General features: G+C 39.4%; 1 protein-coding gene across 32 annotated transcripts in view; it reads left to right on the top strand.

The window, feature by feature from the left end:
• Nucleotides 1-26,080, top strand: part of LOC121961980 (receptor-type tyrosine-protein phosphatase delta-like) — a 406,358-nt gene that overhangs the window by 353,908 nt on the left and 26,370 nt on the right. For 5 of the 32 annotated variants that reach the window (XM_088073815.1, XM_088073824.1, XM_088073812.1 and 2 more), the window contains 19 exons: nucleotides 433-450; nucleotides 2,424-2,534; nucleotides 3,674-3,685; nucleotides 7,148-7,417; nucleotides 8,532-9,113; nucleotides 9,583-9,728; nucleotides 10,377-10,521; nucleotides 12,127-12,432; nucleotides 13,317-13,510; nucleotides 13,886-13,912; nucleotides 14,386-14,503; nucleotides 14,974-15,561; nucleotides 16,002-16,102; nucleotides 16,227-16,483; nucleotides 17,610-17,703; nucleotides 19,628-19,837; nucleotides 21,629-21,789; nucleotides 23,845-23,856; nucleotides 25,554-25,666. In XM_088073815.1, coding sequence (XP_087929941.1) covers nucleotides 433-450; nucleotides 2,424-2,534; nucleotides 3,674-3,685; nucleotides 7,148-7,417; nucleotides 8,532-9,113; nucleotides 9,583-9,728; nucleotides 10,377-10,521; nucleotides 12,127-12,432; nucleotides 13,317-13,510; nucleotides 13,886-13,912; nucleotides 14,386-14,503; nucleotides 14,974-15,561; nucleotides 16,002-16,102; nucleotides 16,227-16,483; nucleotides 17,610-17,703; nucleotides 19,628-19,837; nucleotides 21,629-21,789; nucleotides 23,845-23,856; nucleotides 25,554-25,666 — 3,465 coding nt within the window. The remainder of the gene's footprint in view (nucleotides 1-432; nucleotides 451-2,423; nucleotides 2,535-3,673; nucleotides 3,686-7,147; nucleotides 7,418-8,531; nucleotides 9,114-9,582; nucleotides 9,729-10,376; nucleotides 10,522-12,126; nucleotides 12,433-13,316; nucleotides 13,511-13,885; nucleotides 13,913-14,385; nucleotides 14,504-14,973; nucleotides 15,562-16,001; nucleotides 16,103-16,226; nucleotides 16,484-17,609; nucleotides 17,704-19,627; nucleotides 19,838-21,628; nucleotides 21,790-23,844; nucleotides 23,857-25,553; nucleotides 25,667-26,080) is intronic. The other 27 variants (XM_088073843.1, XM_088073831.1, XM_088073830.1 and 24 more) reach the window with 18 other exon arrangements.

Here is a 26,080-nt window from a genome sequence, read left to right as displayed (position 1 = left end):
CAGTAAGGATGGGAATTTCAAGAGTTTTAGGGAGGTGACCAGTTATGCTTAGCTCAGGTGAAGCAAAGGGATCTCAAGTTGATTAAAGATGTCTGCTATCAATCTCACACACAAAGTCCTCAAAGTCTCTCCCCTCAGTCGATGGTGTTCAGAAGCCATTGCCACTTCCAAAATGGCACCTCCCCGTGGTACACCAATGTACAAGTTCTTCTCTCTGACCTATGATTTTTCTATGATGAATCCTGTCTTTCTTTGCCAGTAGAGTACAGAAACGTTCTTATTCTCTCTCTCTCCTTTCTCTTTCCTCTAGTACCTTTATTTACGTACCCTGTTAAATCTAATTTGATTCTTCTTCCAAAGCCCCCAGCCTCTATCTACTCGTACTAATGCTTCTTCTTTCTAATCTTATTTGCATTCATATTATCCACCCAGGTGGTACACCAATAAGAGGTAAGAGTGCTGAACTGACGTTCACAGAATGAAAATAATACAAATTCATTCTTGCTGTCAACCCATCCATTCACTCAAATCACCTCCATTTTTGTCCTGTTTACCAAGACCAAATCCCATTACGTTCATATGGACCTTCCTTCTTATTTGTCCTGTTTCGTTGACTAAATTTGTATTCCTTTTTTTTTTTTTTTTTTTTTATGCTTTATTTACTCCTTTGTATTCTGGTTTCAAGAGCCTGTTTAGCTCAGTTGCGATATGCTTGCCCTGGCTCAAATAAGCATATCCAATGACAATTATTTTTTTAAACTCTATTTTTTCCGTTCATTTTTGTTTTCTTTTTGGCCATAGCGAATCATGTGTCCCTCTTTTTGTCCAACTAAAACAACCAAGCATTTTTTCCCCTTAGCTGTTCTTGTTCAGCACTAAAAAATATGCACAGATGCTGTGGAATCACGCAGGCATGCTGAAGACAACATTGCCTCTCCTCTGCTTTTTTCTCCCAAAGAATTCTTTCTATCTTTGCAAACTATTTTTTTCCATTTCTTCTATTTGCTTTCCTCTCCTGTACCTCTACAAAAAAGCCCAAACAACCACTTTTTTGATAAAGTTTCTACGGTGCTTTTTTTTCTCTTTCACCTATTTTTCTTACTTTTCTTGGGTTTGGAGAATATTTTACTTTTTGACTTTTTATTCTTCAGGGTTTGGGAAAGGCAAACAGTAGAGTCTGGCGAGGACCTGATTGGCTCATTTTTGCCGTCTGACGGGGAGCTGGAGAGTTGTTGATGCATAAAGCCATTTTTCCCTGGGTCATGTGACACCACACTGCTGATCCCATTGGTGGATTTTTATGGGTGTCTTTTGAAGCTTTCACAAGCTAAAAGCAGTGGTTGGTTGCATTCTTGTCGGCTCAGGTCGATATTTTGAATTTTGTCTTCTAATACATTTGCATTTTATTTTTCAGCTAAGGGTTGTCAGAAGGTTGTAAGTTGTGCCGACATACATTTCTTGCCAAGATTTGCATGTCAAAACTTTTGTTACAGAGGGTTATATGTTGGTTTTGCCATAAACAGTACTTAAATTTTCCAATTATATGAGCAGCATTTTTCAACTTTTTGTATGGGCTGCATTTTTTGAAAGCTACTTCACCTAGATGAAGTACCAAATTATTCAGTTAGATGAATGTTTCGCTCAATCTGTGATTGAATATGCTAAAATTCATACCAAAATTTCTTTCTTTCAATTGTCCTCCCTTGTTATGCTGCTTTCTTATACTGTAAACCTCTTTTGTTTGATCCATGTTTCCCTGAAGCAGTATCACTCATCCCCATATTGACCAGTCCAGTGACATGTTGTATATTGAAGGGCTTGCCCCTGTTCTTCAAAGTGAAATTATGACATTTTTTTGACATTGGCGCTAGGATGAGTGTCTTTTAAAACACTATAGCCATTTAAGTAATCAAGGTTTTCTCAAAAGAAATCATCAACAAGGTAAATGTATTATAGACACAAGATAATTTAGGTGTTTTCTTTTCTGTTCTTTTGGGTTTTGTTGTCAATGTGTTATTTTCTTTTCCCTTGTTGTTAATTTAGGCCTGTTAAGAGGAATATATTTGTATTGCGATGTCTTGCATGATTACCATTTGCAGCTATCTCTCACCTATGGTAGGATAACACAGTCCTCAGCCAGTGGATCAGACTGTGATAAAGATGGGGGATACACTTTAAAATCTAGAGTTATAGTAACAGATGCAGGAAAATAGTATTTATTGGATATTTTATAAACTTCAAACTGTTCAACTACTGAGGCTTGAAAGGACAAAGCAAAACTAGAAATGAAGGGGGCTGATGTTGGCCTCCTTGAGGTCAAACAGCTTCTTTTTCTTTCTTTTATTTTTGCTTTTAGTGAACTTGATGTAAAACATGATTTTAACCAAACATACTCCGCTACCCCGTTTGCTATTCCCAACCAGGAGCCCTCCAGATAGAGCAGAGTGAAGAGTCAGACCAGGGGAAGTATGAATGTGTGGCGACCAACAACGATGGAACCCGCTATTCTGCCCCGGCAAATCTATATGTCAGAGGTAGGAAACATGTGTTGACAACACTGGCATGTTTCTATCAAACGTAATGTTAACTTTCTTTTTGAAACTCACGAGGAACCTTTAAATCAGCCAATAAAGTCTGCAGGGGCTACATCCTCTGAGGCCATTGTAAGTATGTTGTTTTGATGTTTCGGTCATTTATTTATTTTTTCTTTTGCACTTGACTTACCTGCACTGATTTGAACCTACAATATCTACTCTGTTGTGTGTTTTTGGTCCTTTCTGTTGATAATCCTGAATCTAACACCAATGAGTAGACTGCTTGCTGTATTTATATACTAATTGCCTTTCAAGCCTGTCTGTCGGAGGTGGGAAAGGGTGGCCTGCCCTCCTCCGTCAGTCTCAACTCTTTCCCCAGCAGTGAACAGATCCTCTCTGGCCTTTTTTCTCCCCATTAATTTCACTAGTTTTACTGACACTTAAATCATAAAACAACAGTTAAATATGGTACAAAGTAATTCTAATCCTATTTCCTACATTATGAAAAATAGCTTAATAAAATAGTCAGTTTGCCATACAGTATTTGACAAAATACAGCTTTATGATTTTACTATACACAAAAAAAGAGGCTGCAATCTTTTACTCTTTTAAAGTCATAATGTTTGGTGCAACTGTGTCAGTTTTACTTGGACACAGCAGCCAAGCTTCTTTTTATTTTATGTACAAAATTCACTTTTAAAATGTTAAATACACATGTGTAGAGAACAAATATATGTTTATCTGTTCTTTTTTTGCAATTTATACATACATTTTACAATGTAATGTGTGGCACAGATAACGGTAAAATGTAATAGTAATTACCATTCAGTTGCCAATTATGCACAATATATAATTAAATATATAATTCATTGTAACCTAACCACAAGGCTTGGGCAGAATTTGTATTAAAACTAAATATTCTATCTTATTCAAAATGTTTGAGCTCACATTTTTGCTTTGTAATCTGGGGGCCACTGAAATACAAGGGGCTCCCTGCACCGTGGCGACAGAAGGTCCTTCGAATTGTTTAAGTAGCATTTGAACACCTAAAACATGGCCTTTTTACTCTCTGTGTTTCCCTTGTTTTTCTCCTTTCCTTATTTCATTTTGTTCTGCATCAAATTTCCTACATCCCTCAGAGCTGCGAGAAGGTTGGTGTGTTTTTACTTTTTGAACACAACACAAAACAGTAATACGTTCATTTGTTTGCCACAACAACAAAAAAAATCTCATTTTTTAAAATTTCTATTGATATAAATACATATATATTTTCTTTAATTTGTCGCTCATTCAGTGTTCATGTTCATTGAGAATGCCCCTGGTCCTTGTCAGAGTGCTTGATTGTCCAACAGGTGGTGCATGTTTGCATCTTTGAGGTGGGGTAGTAGGGATGATATTTGCATTTGTCTCAGGGCTTATTTGCATGGTCACCTCTTAATGCTTGAGCTAGCCATCCCCCTTTCCCAGCCCTTGCCTAAACCCTTACCCTGTCAGTGTTCCTGCTTGGTTTCTCCAATGACTTCACAGCAGGTTAATGGGATGAGAGGAAAAAATTTGTAAATAAATGATATTTCAAAAACAAGTAATTTAACACAACATCAGTAGGAACAATGTCCTTGATTTCTTTGGGCTCCTGGAACTAATAGCTGCTGTTCGACATAGATGCAGAGCTGCTCCATATGAGCACTGAATCTTTCTCTCCATAGAGCCATTTAAGCATCACTACACTCAAATTTTCCCTGTGGTGCCCTCTGCAATTGAAGTTTCTCCGAGATAAAAATATGTTAAAGCAAAATCCATCCTTTGTTGTAATTGGCACTAAAGTCAAGCGCCAAGCTGTAAAAACAACCTTGCCCTCAGAGATTATACACTTCCTCTGACGAGGATGTTTCGGCGCAGGAAGTTGTGAAAGAATGATGTATTTAGAACGTTATCCATGAGACTTGACAAATGTAATGATATTCAAATGAGCAGGATAATATTATGTCTGTGGGGAGCGTGATCCAATTGGATATTAATTAAATATTGAGTGAGAGAAACGTTGTATTTAATAATGCAAGCAGTTCCCCTAGATTTCCTCTCTGGAGAGCTGCAGTGTGCTCAACAGAATGGGCTTTGTGAATTAGTAGCAGGCAGCAGAAAGTGTGTGCCTCTAGTGCAGTCGAATATACCTACACATCTACCTAGTTTAGAGTCACAGGACGGACTATAGGGGCTGTTTACAAAGCAGGGTCAATAATCAGGCAATAAATGTAAGTAATAAATGTAAGGTTCACTAAAGAACTTAATAAGTGATCCAACAAGAGCTAATCTATCTTAAATGCCATGAGCAGTAACACTGACCTTACTTTAATTTCAGTCCTCCCTAAATGTTTTATAACATTACCTGGTAGTCCCTGTTTGTTCCCCTGATGCCTAAACCCCTTAGTTATATAAGTTATCTATATTTACATATTTTTGTATACAAGTAAAGTAATAATATTTTGTTTTTTTTGTTCTATTTATTTACCTTTTGTCCAAGATGCTGTTTCCTTCCTCTCGATGTGTTTCTTAGTTCTTCGTGGACCTTGAACAAGCCACATTTACAACAATGTAGCACTACCAGGCTAACCTTTCCATTACACTGTGTGTCACCACGTCTTCCCTTTACTACTTATTTTGCCCCCGGAGCCCTCTTCCCCACTAACTCCCTTACATGGTTGCCTCACAAAGTCACGTACTGTTCTTGTATGCATGACGGACCCTCCAAAAGGCCTTGAAGCTGTCCATGTGCATTATGAATGTTATACATTTAAGTTAACTTAAAAGTGTAACCTTTTCTTTGAAGTTTTAGCCTTTTATTTATTTATTTAGAATATTTTTGAGGGGAATGATTATTTGCTAGAGCTGTCAAATGATATGGGTTTTTAAATACAAATTAATATCAACAGTGCTGTAAAATTAAAACTTATTTCGAAATTATATGATAAACACTTTGTTTAGCATTTGCAAAATTCTGAATCACAAGAAATCCTATTAACAAAAATCATGGTAAATCTACGACTGAGAAGTAAGAAGCAAAGTAGCACTTTGTCTGCATCTTTTATAATGTGACAATGATTACGTTACATACTGTATATAAATCTTGAAAATGTATTAAACAAGCAATGTGTATGATTTAGTGCCATCAAGTGATGAGGCTGCAGGTTTCAACCAACTGAATACACCTTTGCTTAATCCTCGCTTTCAAAGCGTCTTCGATAGCCTTACAGGTAAAAACGCGAAAGGAACTATTTAGAGACAGTGTTTGGTTTGTGTGTTTGAGCTACTGTAGAAACACACTGTGGAAGAGGACCTGCTCCAAACATGAGTTCCTTTTATTTGATTACAGTTAAGTTTGAGGTCTCCTGTAGGTTAAATCTTTGGGTTAAGGCAGGATTACATAAATAAACATTTATTTCAGGTTACAATTTTGTTTTTAGCTTATCCAATTGAATTAAAACATAATTTTGAATATTATATTCTATTATGGCCAATATATTCCCATAAATCCTACACAATATAAGTAGCTGAAAAGCTATCAGTGATTCTACTTTTCTGTATATATACTTGGAGCATCTCCTCTGCTTCTTTTTTTAAAGATGTCAAGAACCTTGACACATGCCACATATTCCTGAGTGAAGGTGAAGTTACATTTCAGAACTCTCAATGTGAATAAGCTCTGTCAGCCTTTTATCTAAAACAGTATTGAGGCCTGCAGTCCTGTTGAAATAATTTGAATTAACATTGCTTTATGTTCTTGATTTCGATTCATTCACAGGCCTAGAACTGATTTGTACAATCACAGAATGTAGTTAAGCGAGACACGTTAATGCTTTAAGCACCAACATAATTGGTCCTCTTGTGATAAGCTAAAGACCTCTCATTCGTCATTGAATTCACCAGCATAAAAAAAGTATGCATAACTTTACTTTCATCCTCTGAGCTGTCTTGCAGAGTTCGAAAGTCTGAAGCCACTTTTAAAAGTAAGGGCAGGACAGGGAAACATATTAAGGGTGACTGTGTTATCACTCTACAGTTCATGCAAGGTGTGAATGCATAACATTTGACAGCCCTAGTGTCTACTTTACACTGAGCCTGAAAAGTGCAGCGTGTGTGCGACTTCTCTGGAGCAAAATCAATGTTTGTGTGATGTGAGGATGTGATGCAGCACATAATCTCACATCAGCTGGAAGTACGCAGCCGAAAAGTTGTTTCTTGGCATACAACTGTGGAGTGCTGTCGACTCTCCAGCACATTGTGCAGTTCTGTATATCTGTACTGATGGTGAGACAGTTTTGTGCATGGCACCCATGTTGGTGTTAACCCATTCACCATTGAAATCTCTTGGATCAAATGTGTTTTCTTAACCTTCATCAACAATCATTAATTATCTATGTAGACAGATTTAATTTGTATGCTATGATAAACCTTTAACATTATGCTTATGTTATTCTTATCTAATGCGGTAATGTTAAACTATCAGTCTGTTTTCTTTTGGCAACAGTCGAGGAGAATTCACAACATTTTTCTATAATTATAATTGGTTGTTCCATTTTCTGCTCGGTTTTCACACCATGTTTTTTGTTTTTCAGTACGCCGGGTGCCACCACGATTCTCCATTCCACCTACAGACAATGAGATCATGCCAGGCGGCAGTGTCAATATCACATGTGTGGCAGTGGGCTCTCCCATGCCTTATGTCAAATGGATGCTGGGTGCTGAAGACCTGACACCAGAGGACGACATGCCCATTGGACGGAACGTCTTGGAGCTCACAGACGTCCGGCAGTCAGCCAACTACACCTGTGTGGCCATGTCAACCCTTGGGGTGATAGAGGCTGTGGCACAGATAACAGTGAAAGGTAAAGCTGCTTCTTCTTTAGCCTTAAAAAGCTGAAATTTCAGCAGTTTGGATGGATTCAAAAATAGCTCACTCAAAATGTTGCATATAGTTAAAGAAATACTGTATATATCAATTTGCAGTTTTATATTGGCAAAGTATCCAAGCAGAGACTTAAGGGAGAGTTTTAAAGAAAGTTATTTACTACTCTCACTGCCATGATAAGTCATCTGTGGAGGATTCCTTAAAGCTTTAGACAAGCCCTGGCACCGGCCTCAGTGCATTAAATGCCAGATTGAGAATATAGCAAAGTGCTTATCTCTCAGCGGGAAAGCTACAGAGCCACAAGCTCACCATTTCTGTTAGCAAGAGGTAGAAGAGGAGGGGGCATGAGAGGGGGATGTGAAATGTAGTGAGCACTGTATTGTTTGGTGTCCTCTGTAGGCATGGCACTTATCTGAGTGTAATCATATCTACACAGCAGCGTACCCGAAAGATATCCCAGATTGGTGTCGCTGTGTTCACGTGCACACAAGGGACAGACTCATGTACACACATGCTTTGTTTTTCCTAGACATAACATCAAGATATTAGTCACAATATAACAGTCTGGCAGCAAGCTCCCCCAGAAGCATACTTCAGATGGCATATAAAGACAATCTATTGCCCTGATATCTTTTTTGCCATGTGCCACAGTGTGGGGGAATTAAAGCAATAAATTTACCTGTTAAATTATTAAAGTGATAAACACTGGGAAATCTGAGATTAACGACAACAGCACTCTCAGCTGCTGAGCATGGGGTATGCAAGCCTTTAATCTCACACATTTGTTCATATGAGACTTTTTTTTCAACAAATGTAAACTAGTAAAGTGAAATAATATCATCCACCCAGCTACTAGGGAGCACACAACACAAGTCTCTTATATTATATAAACATATATATATATATATTTATATATATCAGTATCGGGTGCAATGGGCTGGAAAATGAACGCAATCAATAAAATTCAACCATCTACTCATTAAAATAAAGTCTCTATGGCCCAAAACATGAAATAAACTACTCTACAGAGGTATAACCTTGGTGTACATTTTGCATTTCTGTTAATATTTATGTAATAATTATCACCACAGCTTTGCCCAAAGCTCCTGGCATTCCTGTGGTGACAGAGCGCACAGCCACCAGCATAACACTGACGTGGGACTCTGGCAATCCTGAACCAGTATCCTACTACATCATCCAACACAAGTCCAAGTACTCAGATGACTTGTACAAGGAGATCGATGGCGTAGCCACCACTCGATACAGCGTGGGAGGCCTCAGCCCGTACTCGGACTATGAGTTTCGGGTGGTGGCAGTGAACAACATCGGGCGAGGGCCACCCAGCGAGAGCATAGAGGCCAAGACAGCTGAGCAGGCACCCAGCACGGCACCAAGGCAGGTCAGAGGTCACATGCTGAGCACCACCACAGCTGTCATCCACTGGGATGAACCAGAAGAGGCCAACGGGCAGATCATGGGCTATCGAGTCTACTACACCATGGATTCCACCCAGCATGTCAACCTCTGGGAAAAGCAGATTGTTCGGGGGTCTAACTTTGTTACCATACAAGGCCTCATCCCCAATAAGACCTACTACATCAAGGTTTTGGCCTACACCTCAGTAGGTGATGGACCTCTTTCCCCAGACCTTCAAATCATCGCTAAGACGGGAGGTAAGTGCGGTTTGTTTTCATTGTCAGAGAATCTATAATTGAACAAATTCAAGGTTGAACACATGTTCAGACTCCACAATTAAACTCTGAGTGTCACAAACATTTTTGAAGACATGGTTTTTTAGTCACAGATCCTCATTAGTGGTTTGTAGTTGTAAACACATGAATATCTTCAGGCTGCCGGGAAAAACAACTCGCTTTCTCATGTGGGAAAAATATTTTTGTATTTGAAAAGTTAACTTAAAACAAGAAATTCAAGTGCCTAGAGACAAAGTTTTTCAGCATGAAGTAACTTTGCACTATGTGTCTGCACTGTACTTGTTTGGCAACTGCATCTCCTAAAATACAACATGGCACTTGTAGCAATAAGTTTTTCCACAAAGTGGCATCTGTTGCAGTATGGTTGTACCGATGATGAAAATTGTGAGATGTAGATATTACTGAATTTATCCCTTCATTTCCATTGCAGTTCCCTCCCAAGCTACTGACTTCAAAGGAGAAGCCAAATCAGAAACAAGCATTTTGCTTTCATGGATTGCCCCGGCGCAGACTGGACAGGAAAATCAAATCACAGGATATGAACTTATATACAGGAAGAGAGATGATAAAGAAGAGGTAACAATTTCCTAACCGCTAACCCACCCATTAGATTTTAAGTTTGTTATAACAATTATAGTTTAATTTTGTTATGTAATTATGCATTTTTTATACATTGTGGAGAAAGTGTCTTTTTTTGTGCTTCCCCAACATATTAACAGATTAAAACCAATAGCACTAATTAATAGGTCATGCATGATGTTTACATAATACCAGACCTGTAGGATTAGCTTAGTCCATTTTTTTTTTAAAGTTTTGTAATACTCATGTCAAAAAATGACATTGGACAAAAAAATACAATGAATTCATTGGAGTCATTTACATCTTTTTGTGAAGTTACACAACAACACAAAACCACAGCCATACAACTGTACATTGGTGTTTGTGAAATCACGAGTAGTTCATACAGAATGTCAAATATGTAATGTAAAGATAGACTTTGGTCAGACATTTCCGAAGAATGGACCTTACCATGTAATTTGTCAATCGCTATGAAGTGTACTAAATTGAGTGTCAAATTCATTTATATAATCTGACAACTTGTTTCATTTCTGACAGCAAAATCGTATACCCTCAAATTTTATTCTCATGTCAGAAAGCAATATACTTTTATTCATATTTCTATTTCTTAATTAGAAAACTGACAATATGAAATCCCGTCCACAGAAACACATCAGCTTTGAGCCAACAACAACATACCTGCTGAAGGACTTGAAGCCCTTCACTACTTATACTTTCCGGCTGGCTGCCCGGAGTAAACATGGAGTTGGAGCTTACACCAATGAGATCTCTGCAGAAACTCCACAGACACGTAGGTCCTCTTCCTTATCTGACACAGTTTAAACTATTTGGAAAGGAACACATTTTCAAATGCATTCCAAATTTTACATGTGCTGCAAAATACCCAAAATTGACAAGAATGTCAGGAAGGTCCTGAGCACAGATAAAGTGAATATGGTTTTTATTTAAAGGGCTGATGCATTTGAAAAGATGTAAACATTTGAAATTGTAAAGAAGTGCTACCTGGCCATGCAGTATTCACTTTGAAAAGGTTGCATGGACAGGGTACCCAGGCTTTCCTGTGAAGTCAGGAGACAAGCTTACAAAAACTACTCTACGCCTTTGTTGTGCAAAAACAGTCCCGACTGAAATGAATGATAAAGTCTTGAATTATTGATATGAATGCCCACATATGCATAACTGCTTTTCATAAAGGGCGTTTCAGAAAGCCTCGTCTCTTGACATTGCATGTCAGCCAAAAATAATAGAGTAGAGATTTTTTGAAACTGAGCTTTCTATGTAGCTCCACTGCCAAGAACCACTTGGGATTTTCCCATTTTTCGGCACTGGTGTTTATTCTCAATTCAAATTAGAATAAAGAAAGTTGTGGAGTAACAATATCATAGAAAGCTCAAAGCAAGTATTTGTCTCTGCAGTTAGGGACATTTCCACCCAAAAGACCCCGGATTTATGAAACAGGTCAAAACTGAAAAATTGGATTTTGTTAAAATAAATCCATTTAAATTTCACTCGTTCTGATTAGTCAGAATTCCCTCAAACCATAAACAAAAAAAAGAACAACACAGAACTGTTTGAAAATCTGAAATAAATCTGAGGTCTCTTAAAGGCAAGGGCAGGGATCAGGTGGGTATGAAAGTTCAAACTCTGCTCAGATGTATGTTCTGAGGTAAATGATGAAGTGAATCAAAAAGTGCATGCCAATGTTACCAGAATCTAATAAATCAGTCATGTCTCCTTGGGAAGTTCTCTGTTGTACAATCAGGCTTTTACCACAAACCAACAGGCTTCGGAAAGGTTGGTGACAAATACAACATTTTTCTGTTTTAAATAGTTAAAGCATCAACCTTTATGTTTTTGGATTGATGGTAACTGCTTGCCAAATTTGTCTAAGTTATTACTAATTTATTTTGGAATGATTTATCTTAAATTATTTCTCAAGTACTCTCAAATATGTTTAGATTTTAATTTTAGAATGAAAAACATGTATTAAATAGGATATTAGGATATATGACTTTTATTTCCCTTTTTTATTATTTATTTTTTTCTCAACAAGGTAGGTTACATATGTTTAAGGTGTCCTTTTTTCCAATCAACACCTTCCATTCATCATCAGTGTGTACACTTTTGTGTTGGTCTTTGCCTTTTGTTTTGTCTTTATTTGTGATGTTCCATTGATTTAAAGTATTTTATTTAGCCACATACGTCCTTGTGCTTTATCCTCATTTTGTGTCATTTTATTTTCCTCTTCTTTTTTCCTTTGTTTGGTCAATTCTACCATCATCACCCCAATCAAACCAAATACTGCAACTCCGTTATAAAAACAATTCCAACTCAATGAACGGCCTGACCAAACAAAAACAACCTTCACCTGCACCAAATCCAACTCGACAACCAGAACCCTCAGGCCCACCTCAGGGAGTCAAGTGCTATAGCCCCAGCTCCACCAGCGTCCTGGTAAGTTGGCGGCCACCACCAGTGGAATTACAAAATGGGATCATAACGCAGTACACCATCCAATATGTTGCAACTGGAGGAGGGAATACCACTGCACTCCAAATCTACAACATCCCTCCGGAAAGCTCTGAGTACCTTTTGGAAAACTTGGAAAAATGGACAGATTATCGTGTGACGGTCACTGCTCATACAGATGTCGGGGCAGGACCGGAAAGTCTGCCACAGCTCATCCGCACAGAGGAGGATGGTATGTGTTCGCTAAACAAAGCCCCAGCTGCAAATCCAGTCTACCTCTCTTAACCTGCCCCATCAAATACTAACAATCTCGCCTCTCTCTACAACTCCCTTTTCTTTTCTACCCCCTCTGCCTGCTTCCAATGCGACTGTCGCCACTTGATACTTTTAGCCCCATTTTGGACTGTACACTTTTTCACCCGAACAAACTGTGACTCAGTCTGCAAAAGCACTTTTTTGGGCTTTTTTTTTCCCTACGCTGCTCAATTTCAACACATGGTATGGCATTTTCAACTGCAGGCCTCCAACTTCCATCCCAACTGTCATTTTTTAACTTTGAAATATTCTCTGCAGTGTTTTTGAATGGCAGCATTTTTTCTTTTTTCTTTTCTTTTCTTTTTTTTTTTAAGGAACTTGGTAAAGGGGCAAGTTCTGGACAGTGGGAAAAACAAAAGGTGGAAGATTTTTTTGTGAAGGCCATTTTTTCCCCCTTCATGTGACAGAATCATATTTTTTATTCATTTTTTTCCTTGCACCATAGCCAAAATTCTTGCAGTGCTTCAAGAATTTGAAACACTTGAAGCCCCTCTTTGGCTCCACTTTTCTATTTTGGCAAAACACATTTTTTTTTTCCATGTTTTAAAAATCCACTACCCATTTTTAATGTTTCAAGATTAGGTCAGTTGTCAGACCTGTTTTTGCTGTTGTTTTTTCCCCTTACCATTGTTGAAATATTGATGTCATGCAGTGCTTGTTGCAGTTTGCTGCACTTTTGTGATTTTTTTTCGGTCACTGCAGCATTTTGCGCTACGGATTTTGGACAAGATTTTAAAAAGAGGGTGACGGGGTTCTCTATAATTTTGACCTTTTTTCTTCTATCCCATGGTGTTCCTCCAGTTCCTAGCGGGCCACCTCGTAAAGTTGAGGTGGAGGCTGTCAACTCCTCATCAATTAAAGTGATCTGGCGTTCACCGATGCCCACCAAGCAGCACGGTCAGATCCGAGGGTACCAGGTGCACTATGTCAGGATGGTTAATGGGGAGCCCACAGGACAGCCAGTCATCAAGGACATCCTGATTGATGATGCCCAGGTAAAAAACCCTCCTCAGCTAGCCACCTCTCCTCTCAGACACATAGTATCACTTTCTCTCCCACTCTTTTACATACACCATGGCAGAGGAAAAAAGCTCATTTTGAAGTATCAATAACTGATATTAGTAAAATAGTGACTATTTTACTGTTTTGTCAATAATTACAACTTTCATTGATGCAGAAGTTGGGCACAATTTATCTTACAAGTCTACTTATATTCATCGCTATTTTTACAATATATATATATTTTTTTATCAACTTAACTTGGTGGTTGCAGACTAGCTGTGTGTGTAATTTTTCTCACCAGTGAGTAATGTCTATACCTGGCCTTATTTCTTGTCTCTTTTCTCTCCATATTCTTATATCATAATCAGTGGGAATATGATGATTCAACTGAACATGTGAGTAGTTAAACTTGACCAAAGCCCAATCTTGTTTCCCCCTGCTGTCATCCTCTGCATGAATGGCATGTGTCTTTTGTGCATTAAAAGTTCAAGACTGCAAGGTTTTAATTTTGAGCACTGTTCCAGCTTCTTGAGATATTTACCTTTTAAGCCTCAGATGGAAACTTTGACTAACACTATTACTGATCTTAAAAGGTTTGAGTTCTATGTCTACTGATGAAACTATTTTGTTCACACATTAAAGAAACACACTCTGTGTTATTTAACACAAGTTATTTATATAGTAAACCTTGTCAACAGCCTTTTCCAGTGAAGCATGCCTCAATTTTAGATATAGGCTGAGAGAATGTGTCTGTTGTGTCTTTTGTGATGATTTTGCTGACATCACATCCTATCGTTATCTCTCTACTTTCTTGTATCTGCAAATAAGCCAGTGAGTTTCCTGCAACTAAAGTCCTGCGTCTTTACAGGAAATGATCATCACAGAACTGCAGGCTGAGACCACATATTCAGTCACTGTGGCGGCCTATACAACAAAGGGCGACGGTGCACGCAGCAAGCCCAAACTGATCACAACCACTGGCGCAGGTATTGTAACCATGACTGCTGACAAATCTCTTGTCGTTCTCTGCTAATACATTACATTTTGATATGAAACTGCATTTCTGCTCCATGAAGCTGTGAAACTGGAGCAAATAATGAAAAAAGCACGAGGCAAATATTCTGGTCATCAAGCGTGTAAAGTGTGAATGCAGCTAATTGCTGTCTCATTTAGTGCAGTAACTTGTATCCACTGGTGTGACACGGCAATGCTGAAGGCATTTCCAAAATAATGAAAAATGTAGAGGGAATGAAAGAAAGACAAGAAATAAAAGAACACTCAAGTTCAGCTCTTGTACTCAGCTCTTTTGACCGCATTAAACAACAGTAAAAGTACTTAGTTGTACTCACAGATAGACATAGTAGATCAACTGATACTGAATGTGTACTACATATATGACAAGATGGAAATGGTTCTCTGTATTAAGTTGTCCCTTTTTCCACTGGCACTGTCTTAGTTCCTGATAAACCACGGCTAATGGTCAGTACAACCAACATGGGCACAGCTCTCCTCCAGTGGCATCCCCCTACATTAACCCACGGTCCCTTGCAAGGCTACCGCCTCCGTTTTGGCCGCAAAGACGTGGATCCGCTGACTGTCATTGAGTTCCCTGAGCGAGAGAACCACTACACTACCAAAGAGATCCATAAGGGAGCCTCGTACACTTTCCGCCTTTCCGCGCGCAACAAGGTGGGCTTTGGTGAGGAGACAGTCAAAGAAGTCACCACAAATGAGGATGTCCCAAGTGGCTACCCTCAAATCATTACAGCAGAGGGCGCCACCACCTCCACCATTCAGGTTACCTGGCAACCTGTTTTGCTGGCAGAACGAAATGGCCAAATAGTGAAATATGCTCTGCAGTATAAGGACATCAACAGCCCACGCAGTCCCTCGGAACTGTTCATCACCGCCCCAGAATCAACAGTCATCCTGGATGGCCTTAAGGCAGATACTACTTATGATATTAAAATGTGTGCCTTCACCAGCAAGGGCTCTGGTCCCTATAGCCCAAGTGTCCAATTCAGGACACAGCCTTTGGATCAAGGTAGGACCAGTCCCTGAACCCTTTTAGCTCTTTCCTTTAAAAAAAAAAATAAATAAAAAAGTCAACCTTTCCCTGCGCTTTCCAACCACAACAACTTCCCCTCAAAGCCTCGAATGGCCTCAAAATATGGAGTCAACCACAGAACTTTGATACTAACATATTGTCCTACCCTTAGTCTTCCTAGTCTAAGAATGATTTAAGAAACTCACATGGAGTAAGTATGTATGTCTCTTTGTGTCTCGTGAAGCAAAGGTCAGTCAATGATTTTAGAGTTGGTGTTGGTAAGAAGGTAAGAGGACAGTGTTGAGTTCAGTGTAGTCGTGATTTCAGCCTGGTTTTGAAGGAGACATTCCCAGGTAAGCACCGCTGTGGGACCATTAGTGTATATAGATAAAAAAGGATGTTTTGAGTCTAAATCACCTGCTCCCCCTTTCTTTTAGCAGTGTTTGCAAAAAATTTCCACGTGAGAGCTGCCATGAAGACATCAGTGTTGCTGACCTGGGAAATCCCAGACACCTACAACCCAGCTCAGCCTTTTACTGTGAGCACTGCCTGGATAAATATAACATTTTCATAAATATTGCTATGACACCGAAAATAACATAATTAACATCAACATTAACATCAACAACCAAGATTTAACATTACAACTTATTCGCATACAGATCCTCTACGATAATGGACAGAGTGTGGAGGTGGATGGGAAGCTAACACAGAAGCTAATCACGGGCCTTCAACCTGAGACACAGTACTCCTTCCTCCTGACTAATCGTGGCAACAGTGCCGGAGGTCTGCAACATCGTGTGTCCACCATGACGGCCCCAGACATCCTACGCACCAAACCTTTCTTGATTGGAAAGACCAATTCAGATGGTATGGTGACTGTGGAGCTACCAGCAGTGGAGACTTCAGAGAAAGTGAGGTTAGTCAAGATGATCAAACTAAAAGTAGTTTCTAATTGTTGCCCCCTAAAAGTCAATGAATAGAAGGGGTTGACTTGGATTTTATCAGTCCAATCAATGCACGTTTCTTAGCTCTGTCTTGCACACTGAGTAACTGGCAGGCTGTAAATTTTAACAAACCTAATCAACTCCAGGAGTGCCATCTCTGAGTCGACTTTGATTATCCAGATTCCAGACGCGGCCCTACTTGTAATTGCCCACTTGCATTAAGCGTAATGTGATTTTAGAATTTGGTGGATATGTGATTTGTAAAGACATCACTGTGGTGCAGTGGAACTTTCTCTTTCCATTGCTTATGTCCACATTACTGTTTATTATTTCTAACTGATGCATTGTGAATGGAAATAAAGGAGATAACTTGATAGCTGACATTGTCAGGGGTAATTCTTCCAAAACAGAGTAATTCATATTCATCCCTACATTTCACTGTAATACCCACTTCACCTTAGTCATTACACTCTGAAACAGCCCAGCTGATTTAAACGCACTCCTCTAAGCCCTATAAAGTCTCTTATAGCCTTTCAACAAAACCCAGGGTTGTCAGAAAGCCAAGGAGCACATCCGATTGTAGACTGATGCTTCAAACCCATCTTGGGTTTTTTGATCTTGCTGGATGCACTTGGCCCACTGTCTCCCATGCCAGAGCTTAAGCTAATTAGTTTCCCATTAGCCTGCCACACTGGCTTCCTGGCTAACGCTAGCTTGTGCAGTGCCCAACCAGGAAGCCCAGAAAACTCTGGCAGAGGCCGTTATCTCTTCTGCCACCCCGATGAAGGGATGAAAATCCCTCTAATGCTGTATCTTTTCTGTGTTCCTAGAGGTCTCCCTAATTGGGGGTCGATGACGCAATGAGCTTGAATTCTCTGAACATGCTTAATGATTATGCATCTTCTTTTATCAGTCTCAGACTAGCCTCTCTAATACAGGTTGAAATGGTGGACACTTGGCAATGTTGTATTTGTTCCTCCTTGTCCATGAAACAGCAACCATTGACATGCAAACAGAACTGGTGATCTTGTATTTTTGGCAATGGTCATTGTCTTTGACTATATTATTAACATAATGTACTTTACATTTATTTTCCAGGGGATATTACATTGTGGTAGTGCCGCTGAAGAAACAGCGCACCGGCAAGTTTTTCAAACCCTGGGACAATCCGGATGAGATGAATTTGGAGGAGGTAGGTTTAAAGGACGAGCTAGTTAAAATGACTCAGGTTACCAGGAAAGAAAATTGAAAATATGACATGTAAAATTCAAGGAAATTTTATATATCCAGTTATTGTACAATGCTTCTTAAGAGGGCCTACATAACTGTGTGCACATACCTCACATTTCTTTTCTCAAAACTGGGGAGAAAAAAAAAAAAAGTTGAGGCCGCTAAGAGGGCAGGAGGAACAGGAGATGAGTCTCGCTGATTGACGCAAATAGCTGCAGAGAGCACTGTTCATATGGAAATGAGAACATGAAGTAGCCATCAAGTGCACTGCAAACTCAACCCCCATCCCCACCTCCTCCTCCTCCTCTTTGTGTCTGTGGTAATTACCTGAAGAGCTGCATCAGGCCTTCATGTCTCTTCTCATTCCAGGCAAAGCTAGGCTACTGCGTATGCACAAAACACTTGACAACTTTTATATTTAGCCGGTAGAGATAATTCAGGAGCTTCTGTGCACTGCAGGTATGATTAAACGTGTAAGCAAACGAAAGCTTTTATCACTATGTATTATGAGCTGAGATTACATTTCACACACACTTTTAGGTGCAGTGTCAAACACTGACAGCTAATGGTTCTATGCATTCGGTGAAGCCTACACTACTAAAAAGTTATTCTCCTTTAGGTTACAAAAAATTGAAATTCTGCCAAGCATCCTTATTTGTAAACCAGATCCTCTGGCAAATTATAAATAATTTTGAAACTGTGACTTATAAAATATTTATTTCAATTGTATAAACATCAAAATACACTTTGTGTTAAAGGGGTGGGGGGCGCAAAAGAAAAAAAAAACAAAAAAACACACAATGTCGCATCTGACATTAGCTTTACAGTACATGCCTACAGGCCAATGTCTGTAGCCTTGACCGATTGCCCAAAAGTCGCCCCTCTGTCAGAATTTATTTGTTTGTCAATATTGGCACTCACCTTTTCACAACTTTTCCCAAGGGCAGCTAGATTTAGCCGTGTTGACAGGAGAGATGATTGAAGACATTATCGGGCAGCACCAACAGCCCCGCAGCCAAAACAGAGCACACACAAGAACGCACACACTCTTATGTGAATGACAGGCGCACACGGCGCACGTACACTCATTCGTGCACACAAGCGAGATATGAAATCAGACGCCCAAACAACTAGCCAGGCTTGATTAGCATAATTATGATCCATGCTTTGTAGTGGAAGTTTAAAGTCAGATGGAACAGACTTGTACGAAGGGCACACTTGATGCGTTTCTCTCAGCCTATTAGCATTATTTTTACTGTTGGTTAAAGGAGCAAAGGTGGTATTTTTGGCTTTAATATTAATTACTCTGGAGACTATGAATGTTATTTAAAAAAAATCAGTGGTTTGATATTTAATAATTACCTTTCAAAAACTGGAACTGACATTGGAAAAATATTCAAGTGTTCCATTTTTTTTTGGGTTAATTCCTGCCAATAACATACTCATGTTTTAATTTGGAGATAAGGTTTGTTATACTTGGCAAAACGTAGTTTGGAGCCATTTGTTGATACATAATGTAATTTATCCTTGCTTTGCACATCTTTCATTCGTATTTATGAAAAAATGAATCGGAAAATAAATAACAATGTTAATTAAATCCAGTAAAAATTAACTCTGGCTCTTTTTTGGCTGTTTGAAGCTGTTGGATAATCCTCAACTGTTTTATATGCTAGGAATCCACACAATCTTTTAATCTTACAATCTTTTGTAGTCAAAAAAGCAGATGAAATAAGTCATTGATCTTTTCTGTAATGTTCTGCCTATTGCAATCAGCGTTTTCAGCTTGGCAATCAGAAAGAAATCTAGATAGACAGATTTGGTTTGTGGGGATGCGTTTTCATGTGTGCTGTGTTATCGACTGTCTGCCTCTTTATTTCTCACTGTAGCTGCTGAAGGAGATAAACCGAACTAGCAGAGGCCTTCGGTTGCGGAGGCAGGCAGAGCCCAAAGCCTACATCGCTGCCTCCTTCACAGACCTTCCCCCCGAGTTTACCCTGGGAGATGGCAAGACCTATAAGGGCTTTGAAAACAAGCAACTCCAGAATGGCCAGGAGTACATCTTCTTTGTGCTTGCTGTTTTGGAGATGTCTGAAAATGTAAGTTTGCCATCTCACTATCTGAGCTTGTTCGCCTCTTGGATATCCCATGCTAGTGACCTGGAGGTCTTTGTGCTAGAAACTCTACATGTTAATAGACAAAGAGGGTTAAATCTACAGCATCATGGCAGTGGTTCAGAGTTTGCTTCTGGTCAGATGTGTTACTCAGAGCCCTTGTGAGGCTTTGACTTAAAAATTTAAAGCTGCAGCTGGCCCAAGAAGCTGACCCTTAGTGCTTTGGGGAGAGAAACCCCTTAAGACCTTCGCTGATCGCAAGAATACCTCGATAACAGGGCTCCTCTTTAATTGCGTCCTACGTGCGGTCCACCTTATCTTCGCTGCTGCAGCCAGAGTGTGTGTGTGTGTGCGCGCGTATGTGTCTGTCTGGACTGAAGCCCCGAAAGCTGCATGATTAGGCAGCCGGAGGCGTGATGATGGATTTGATGAGCTGCAGGGTCTATAGTGCTGCCTCGTGCTCTCTGCGCTAACCCCAAGTTCAGGTAGAGCAAAACGATAATGGCGAACGGAGGGAAATCTCTAATTTGTCCACTGAAGCATATATTTTCATCCCACAAGACCTATTTTTTTTTATCTCCTCATAGAATGTGAAATAGTTCAATCATGGCTCCGGTATAGGAGAGATATTGAAGATAATTTTGATTGGTCAAACTGGGGCTTAGCAGAAATTACACAGCAAAACTTTGAATTGGCTTTTAATTTGTATTGTTGGTCATGCTGCCTTTTTCAGAGTCTTGTTAGATATGCTCTGTAGTGAGGGTAAATTAATTGGAGTCTTGCAGTAGTGTTTTGAATATCTTGAGCTCCAGTGAGTCTGAAACTATATGACTCGGAATTCAGTCCTGAGTGTTGATGTAATAAAAACAAAACAAAAAAAAATAATAATAATAATAATAATAATAATTCTATCCAAATCACCAGATTAAAGTTAAAACTACAATTACCACTTTGTAGTCATATGCCTCTACACACCAGTCAAGTCGCACTTTCAGTTCACATGAATGCTTCGCACGCATCTTTCTCCCACCAGAAGATCTATACAATCAGCACAGTGTCAGGGTGGACACCAAAGATCAATGTCACCAATTCAGTATCTGATCAAATGTTTCTCTTTCAGTTCATGAAATGTGATGTTGAGTAATCGCCAGAAAAGTGTTTGTGCAGAATATTATGATGTCACTGAAGTTAGTCTTGGACCTTTTTACATATAAAATATCATCACGTCATCATTTATCCCATTAGACATTTGTGTGAAATGTTGTCATAATTAGCAAATGAATTCTTTAGTTATGGCCAAAAACATGTTTTGTGAGGTCACAGTGACCTTAACCTTTGATCACCAAAATCTAATGTTTAATTATTGAATCCAAGTGAATGTTTGAGCCAAATTTGAAAAGAAAAAAAACCCATCAATGTATTTTTGAGACATTGCATTCACACAATTGAGACAGACGAGGTCACATTGATCTTGACCTTATATCTATAATCCCTAAAATATAAATTCATCATTTAGTTCAAGTGGAAGTTTGTGCCAAATTTGAAGAAATTACCTCAAGGCGTTCTTGAGATATGGCGTTCACCAGAATAAGCAGGATATACGGATTTACGGACAGACAACTTGCGACATAATGCCTGCAGCCATGGCTTTCGCGGGTGCAGAGGCACAATTGAATAAAGAACAGGAAGAAGCCAAGTAAATCGAGGAAGCATGGAAAAAAAATCACTGGATTCTAGCACAGAATATTGATAGTGATTTGTCTTTCCCCGGTTCAGATCATGTACGCCACAAGCCCCTACTCCGACCCCGTTGTGTCAGCTGACATTGACCCCCAGCCGATAATCGACGAGGAGGAAGGCCTCATCTGGGTGGTGGGCCCTGTGCTAGCTGTTGTCTTCATCATATGCATCGTCATTGCCATCCTCCTCTACAAAAGGTGAGGATTATTAAATGATATTCTGCACATATAAAAATATAACTGTTTCCTCTAAGTGAGGCAAATGCATAGGCATCTGCCTCAGATGGGACAGCTCCCATATCACTTAACACAAATACTACATACAGCACACATTACTACTTAAACATGTGTGATTAAAATTTATGTAGAGCCCCTCAATATTTATGTACGACCATTCAATATTTAACATTCATGACACCAATACACTGCCGCGCACAAATCTTCAATTAGCATATTGGAATGCAGACACTAAATGTAAGATTTTAACTTAAAGCCTGAGGCGCATTGATCTTCAGACTATCAATGACCCTCACTTTCAGTACTACACACACACACACACACACACACACAAAATCTCACGAGTAAATCCAAGCATACAGCTACCCAAACTGTTAAGCCATCAAATACAGACGCCCACAATCCTTCACAGACACGTGTGTTGACTGAAAGTTAATCAGACACGTCCATCTACCCTGCTCCCCCGCACACACTAACACACACACACAAACATGTAAAACACTTGCGGTAGTGCACTTTCACACCGAATCAAAACAGCTTTTTTTTTTGGTCTGAAACCCCCCAGTGGTAGCGAGACCTCGTGCTGTCGCTGCTCATCAGTCAAGCGTAGGAGGGGAGAGCTTTGACTATCTGCTGCATGTCACTGCATGTGTGTGTGCAGCTTTTAGAGAGGCCCTGGGGTCTGGGCAAGCATCCCAGCTAGCCAAACTCCTCCTCCACTTTTACTACTACCCATTCCACGAGGGAGACTAGCTCTAGATCTCGACTCTGACCTTATGATGCCCTCCTGCTTTTGCCAGGATATACTCATATCTTACATACACCAGTTTTCCCCGTCTTTCACTATCTTGTCTGTTCTCACCTTTTACATAAGGCAAATTTTCTGCAGAGTTCATTCAATCAAATGTCCAGTCCTAAGCAGAATTTCACAGTAGTCCTCAAGAAGTAATTTTGTGAAGGCAAGATTAGTTAGTGAAGAGTCAGCACAATATAATCTGTAACAGCACCAATACTGAAGACAAAAAAAATACATCAATAGTAGTGTAATGTAAGAGGTTTATGCACACAGCTTTATTCTCTTACACCTTATTGTCCTTGGGCTCCATTCATATCAAGTTTGAGTTTGGATGATACAAAAGGTGAATTGAAAGTGAACAAAGACCTTGTGTGCAGGGGGGCTTTAGAGTTTCTATTTGTGGCAGGCAGATTTACACATCGATTGCCAACTTGGTGTCACCGCCACGTCAGGGAGCATTCGGTGCATAACCAGGAGATATTTCTCTTGTCAAGATCAATTTTTATGTGGCAGAATGCTCCTCTTGTGCAAAACAAAGGGCAACAACCATGTTATGTTGAGCTCTGGGAAAGGACGTGGGAATAACAATGTGCAGCTTCATCAGAGGGAGACATAAATCAGAGTCATTCGTACACCTACACAGAATAATTGAAGTCATGTCTGCTACCAAACCAACGCATATTCTAAAAAAGGGTTTTAAAATGGTGAATTTTAATGCGGAATATGCTAAATATATACACATGCATTCAAAATAATGATCGCACATGTTCACATTTATAATCCCGCATGCATCAATCTTGAATATGCATAACTCTTGATTTCAATAAATGTTAACAGTGCTAAGCTTATTTGCAGGAAAAGACAGACACAGCAATTAGGAGTCAAGAGATGACTTTTATGCTTGAACAAGAACCAATCAGCTGTAACTGTTTGAAATAGCAGAGATACAATGTACAAATCTTGGATGCACCTGGGAAACTGTAGTATTTGAAACAAAGAGCCCTGAGGCGGCATAATTGAGCGTAATCTCTGAAGTGAAGCATCACTAATCTTGCACGCAAAGGAAAAATTGAGATATGATTGGTATCGTTTGTCTCCTATAAAGTCACTCATTCACTTATTCTAAAGAAACATTTCTGGAATTCTCCTTTATATAAAGCCAAAGGTCTTACAACCTAATGTTGTGTCGATATTTCTTTCCTTGCTGACCAATGGAGCAGCAAACCAGACAGGTAAGAGTGAGAGAAAATTAGAGAAAAACTAACTCCCTTTAAACCCCCTTTCCTCTCTCAACTGTACATATTATAAATAAACGCATAGAAAGTGGTCGCCCACTGGAGTTGATGTCATCCTGAAACCATGCTATGTGCTCAACATATGTTAAACACATGCTACGTACTGTTACCAACATTATTTATAGGACTGCTGTCAGCAGGCTCTTATTGGGAAGTCCAAGCACAAATGTTTTTCTTTTCCTACCGATAAACTTGAAATGCATAATGCAAAATATCCACCATATTACCTTTCCATTGTATAAACTGTATAATTTTTAGTGACCTCCTACAAATGTAACCCATATCAGTGACCATTTTTTTGTTGAAACTGACATATGGTATCTTGTGTCGGAGGTGACAATGTTGTGCACTAACAATGTATGAAAAACAGGGATGACACTGATTTATCAGCCGGACAATGGTGTTGGCCTTGTTGACTGCTATCGGTCTATTGGCAAATAACACAACGTTCACCATCATTTGTCAGTGGCTGATGATTTTGCATTGTTTCACATGTTTGAGATGAATAGAGATCCTGCCGGCCCATATGGCATGGATGGATGCAGTAAACTCACTATCACCTTGTCAGGGGATGCACCTTTTTTTTACCCCTGTAATGCTACAAATATGTGCGAAAATTGGCAGAGGGAGAGCATGTTAGCATTAGCTGGTAACAGCAGGTGGCCAAAACTAACAGCTAAGTAGGGTTGCATTAAGTTACATCATAACGTGTTCAAGCTCAGCACAGTAAAAAAATAAGCATTGGTCAACAGTAAATTCTATTGGTATCATGATTTGTCATGTTTTTGGTGAGAAACTTGAATGAACACAGCTGTTTGAAGAAAAAACACCTGTTTTCACAACAATATAAAATAGATGTTAAGAAAGGGAATTGTGATGTATTTAGTAGAAAGGCTTTTTAATTTTAATTTTTTATATTTCTGGAGTAGAAAGGCTTTTGAAGTAGCTGAGTTTTTTTAAGATGTTTTTCGTGAGCTTATATGAAAGCTTATTTCACACTGAATTCATGACTGACATTCTAATTCATGACTGCCACAAAGTTGTTGCTGTTGCTAATTTGTTATTTCAAACATTGGTATCAGTATTGGCGCAGAATTTCATAATCAGTGCATCCCTAATGAGAAAGAAATGAATCTTACAACTTCTGAAAATAAACGTTACATAAAGGGAATGGAACAAGATTACACTACAACTAAATGCAATCCAGTACATAGCCCTGCACTTAATGATACCTTTGTGAGCCATGTGTTTTTTTGTTTGTATTGTTTCCTTCTTTCTATACAGTACCAGGACAAGGTTACAATATACAGCATCTAAATATCACCCCTAACTATGGCTTAAAAATTACTATAGAGTTGGCTTGACACCCTATCTGAGACAATCACTGAAAATCGAACAATAGGCTTCACTAAAGGTAGCATTTAAGGGTTAAGGGCTATTGTATTGGATTGCATTATACTGTGAAGTGACGATGTTATTTTGTCCACCCCCTGTAGCCTTATGTACTAAAAGAATACAATCCTGCCACCTCCTTAATTACATATTTGCCTGCAGTGTTTATTAGACCACAAGGCAAGCTGAGGTTATACAGTAAGATTATGAAAAAAAACAACAATTTGCTGTTTGTTCTGCAGAAAAAGAGCAGAATCTGAAGCTAGGAAAGGCAGTCTCCCCAACAGCAAGGAAATGCCTCTGCATCATCCCACTGACCCTGTTGAGCTTCGACGCCTCAACTTCCAAACGCCTGGTATGTATTCCAATGTGCATTGTGAGAAAGGATGTCAATGCTACTGTTTGCTCGCTTACAGGAATAGTGTATATTCACAATTAGCCTCTGCAATCACTGCTGACATTCGAACCTAACACCATGACATCCCAAAAAGTACCCACTATCTCTGTAGTGAGATTGGCACCACACAAGTGAGCAGTTAGACAGTGCAGGTGCTGGTAGACGTTGGACAGGTGCTTAGAGAAGGCACAGAGGGTCAAAACTGACAGTTTCCTCCCTGGAGACACTTCTCAGTGGAAAATGAAGAGGCAGAAATGCAAGCTTGACAGTTTCATGGCAGCTGTCGTCTTCCTCTGCACCTGGGTTACCCAGGTCATCAAGACTTGTCATGCTTACTCAAAATAGCGCAGTCCTGCTTGGATGGTATCCTGC

The sequence above is a fragment of the Plectropomus leopardus genome, chromosome 23 (assembly GCF_026936395.1).
Source record: "Plectropomus leopardus strain MGB_pleo_1.0 chromosome 23, ASM2693639v1, whole genome shotgun sequence".
NCBI classification, from domain to species: Eukaryota; Metazoa; Chordata; class Actinopteri; order Perciformes; family Serranidae; genus Plectropomus; species Plectropomus leopardus.
This window is presented reverse-complemented; position numbering and strand designations above follow the sequence as displayed.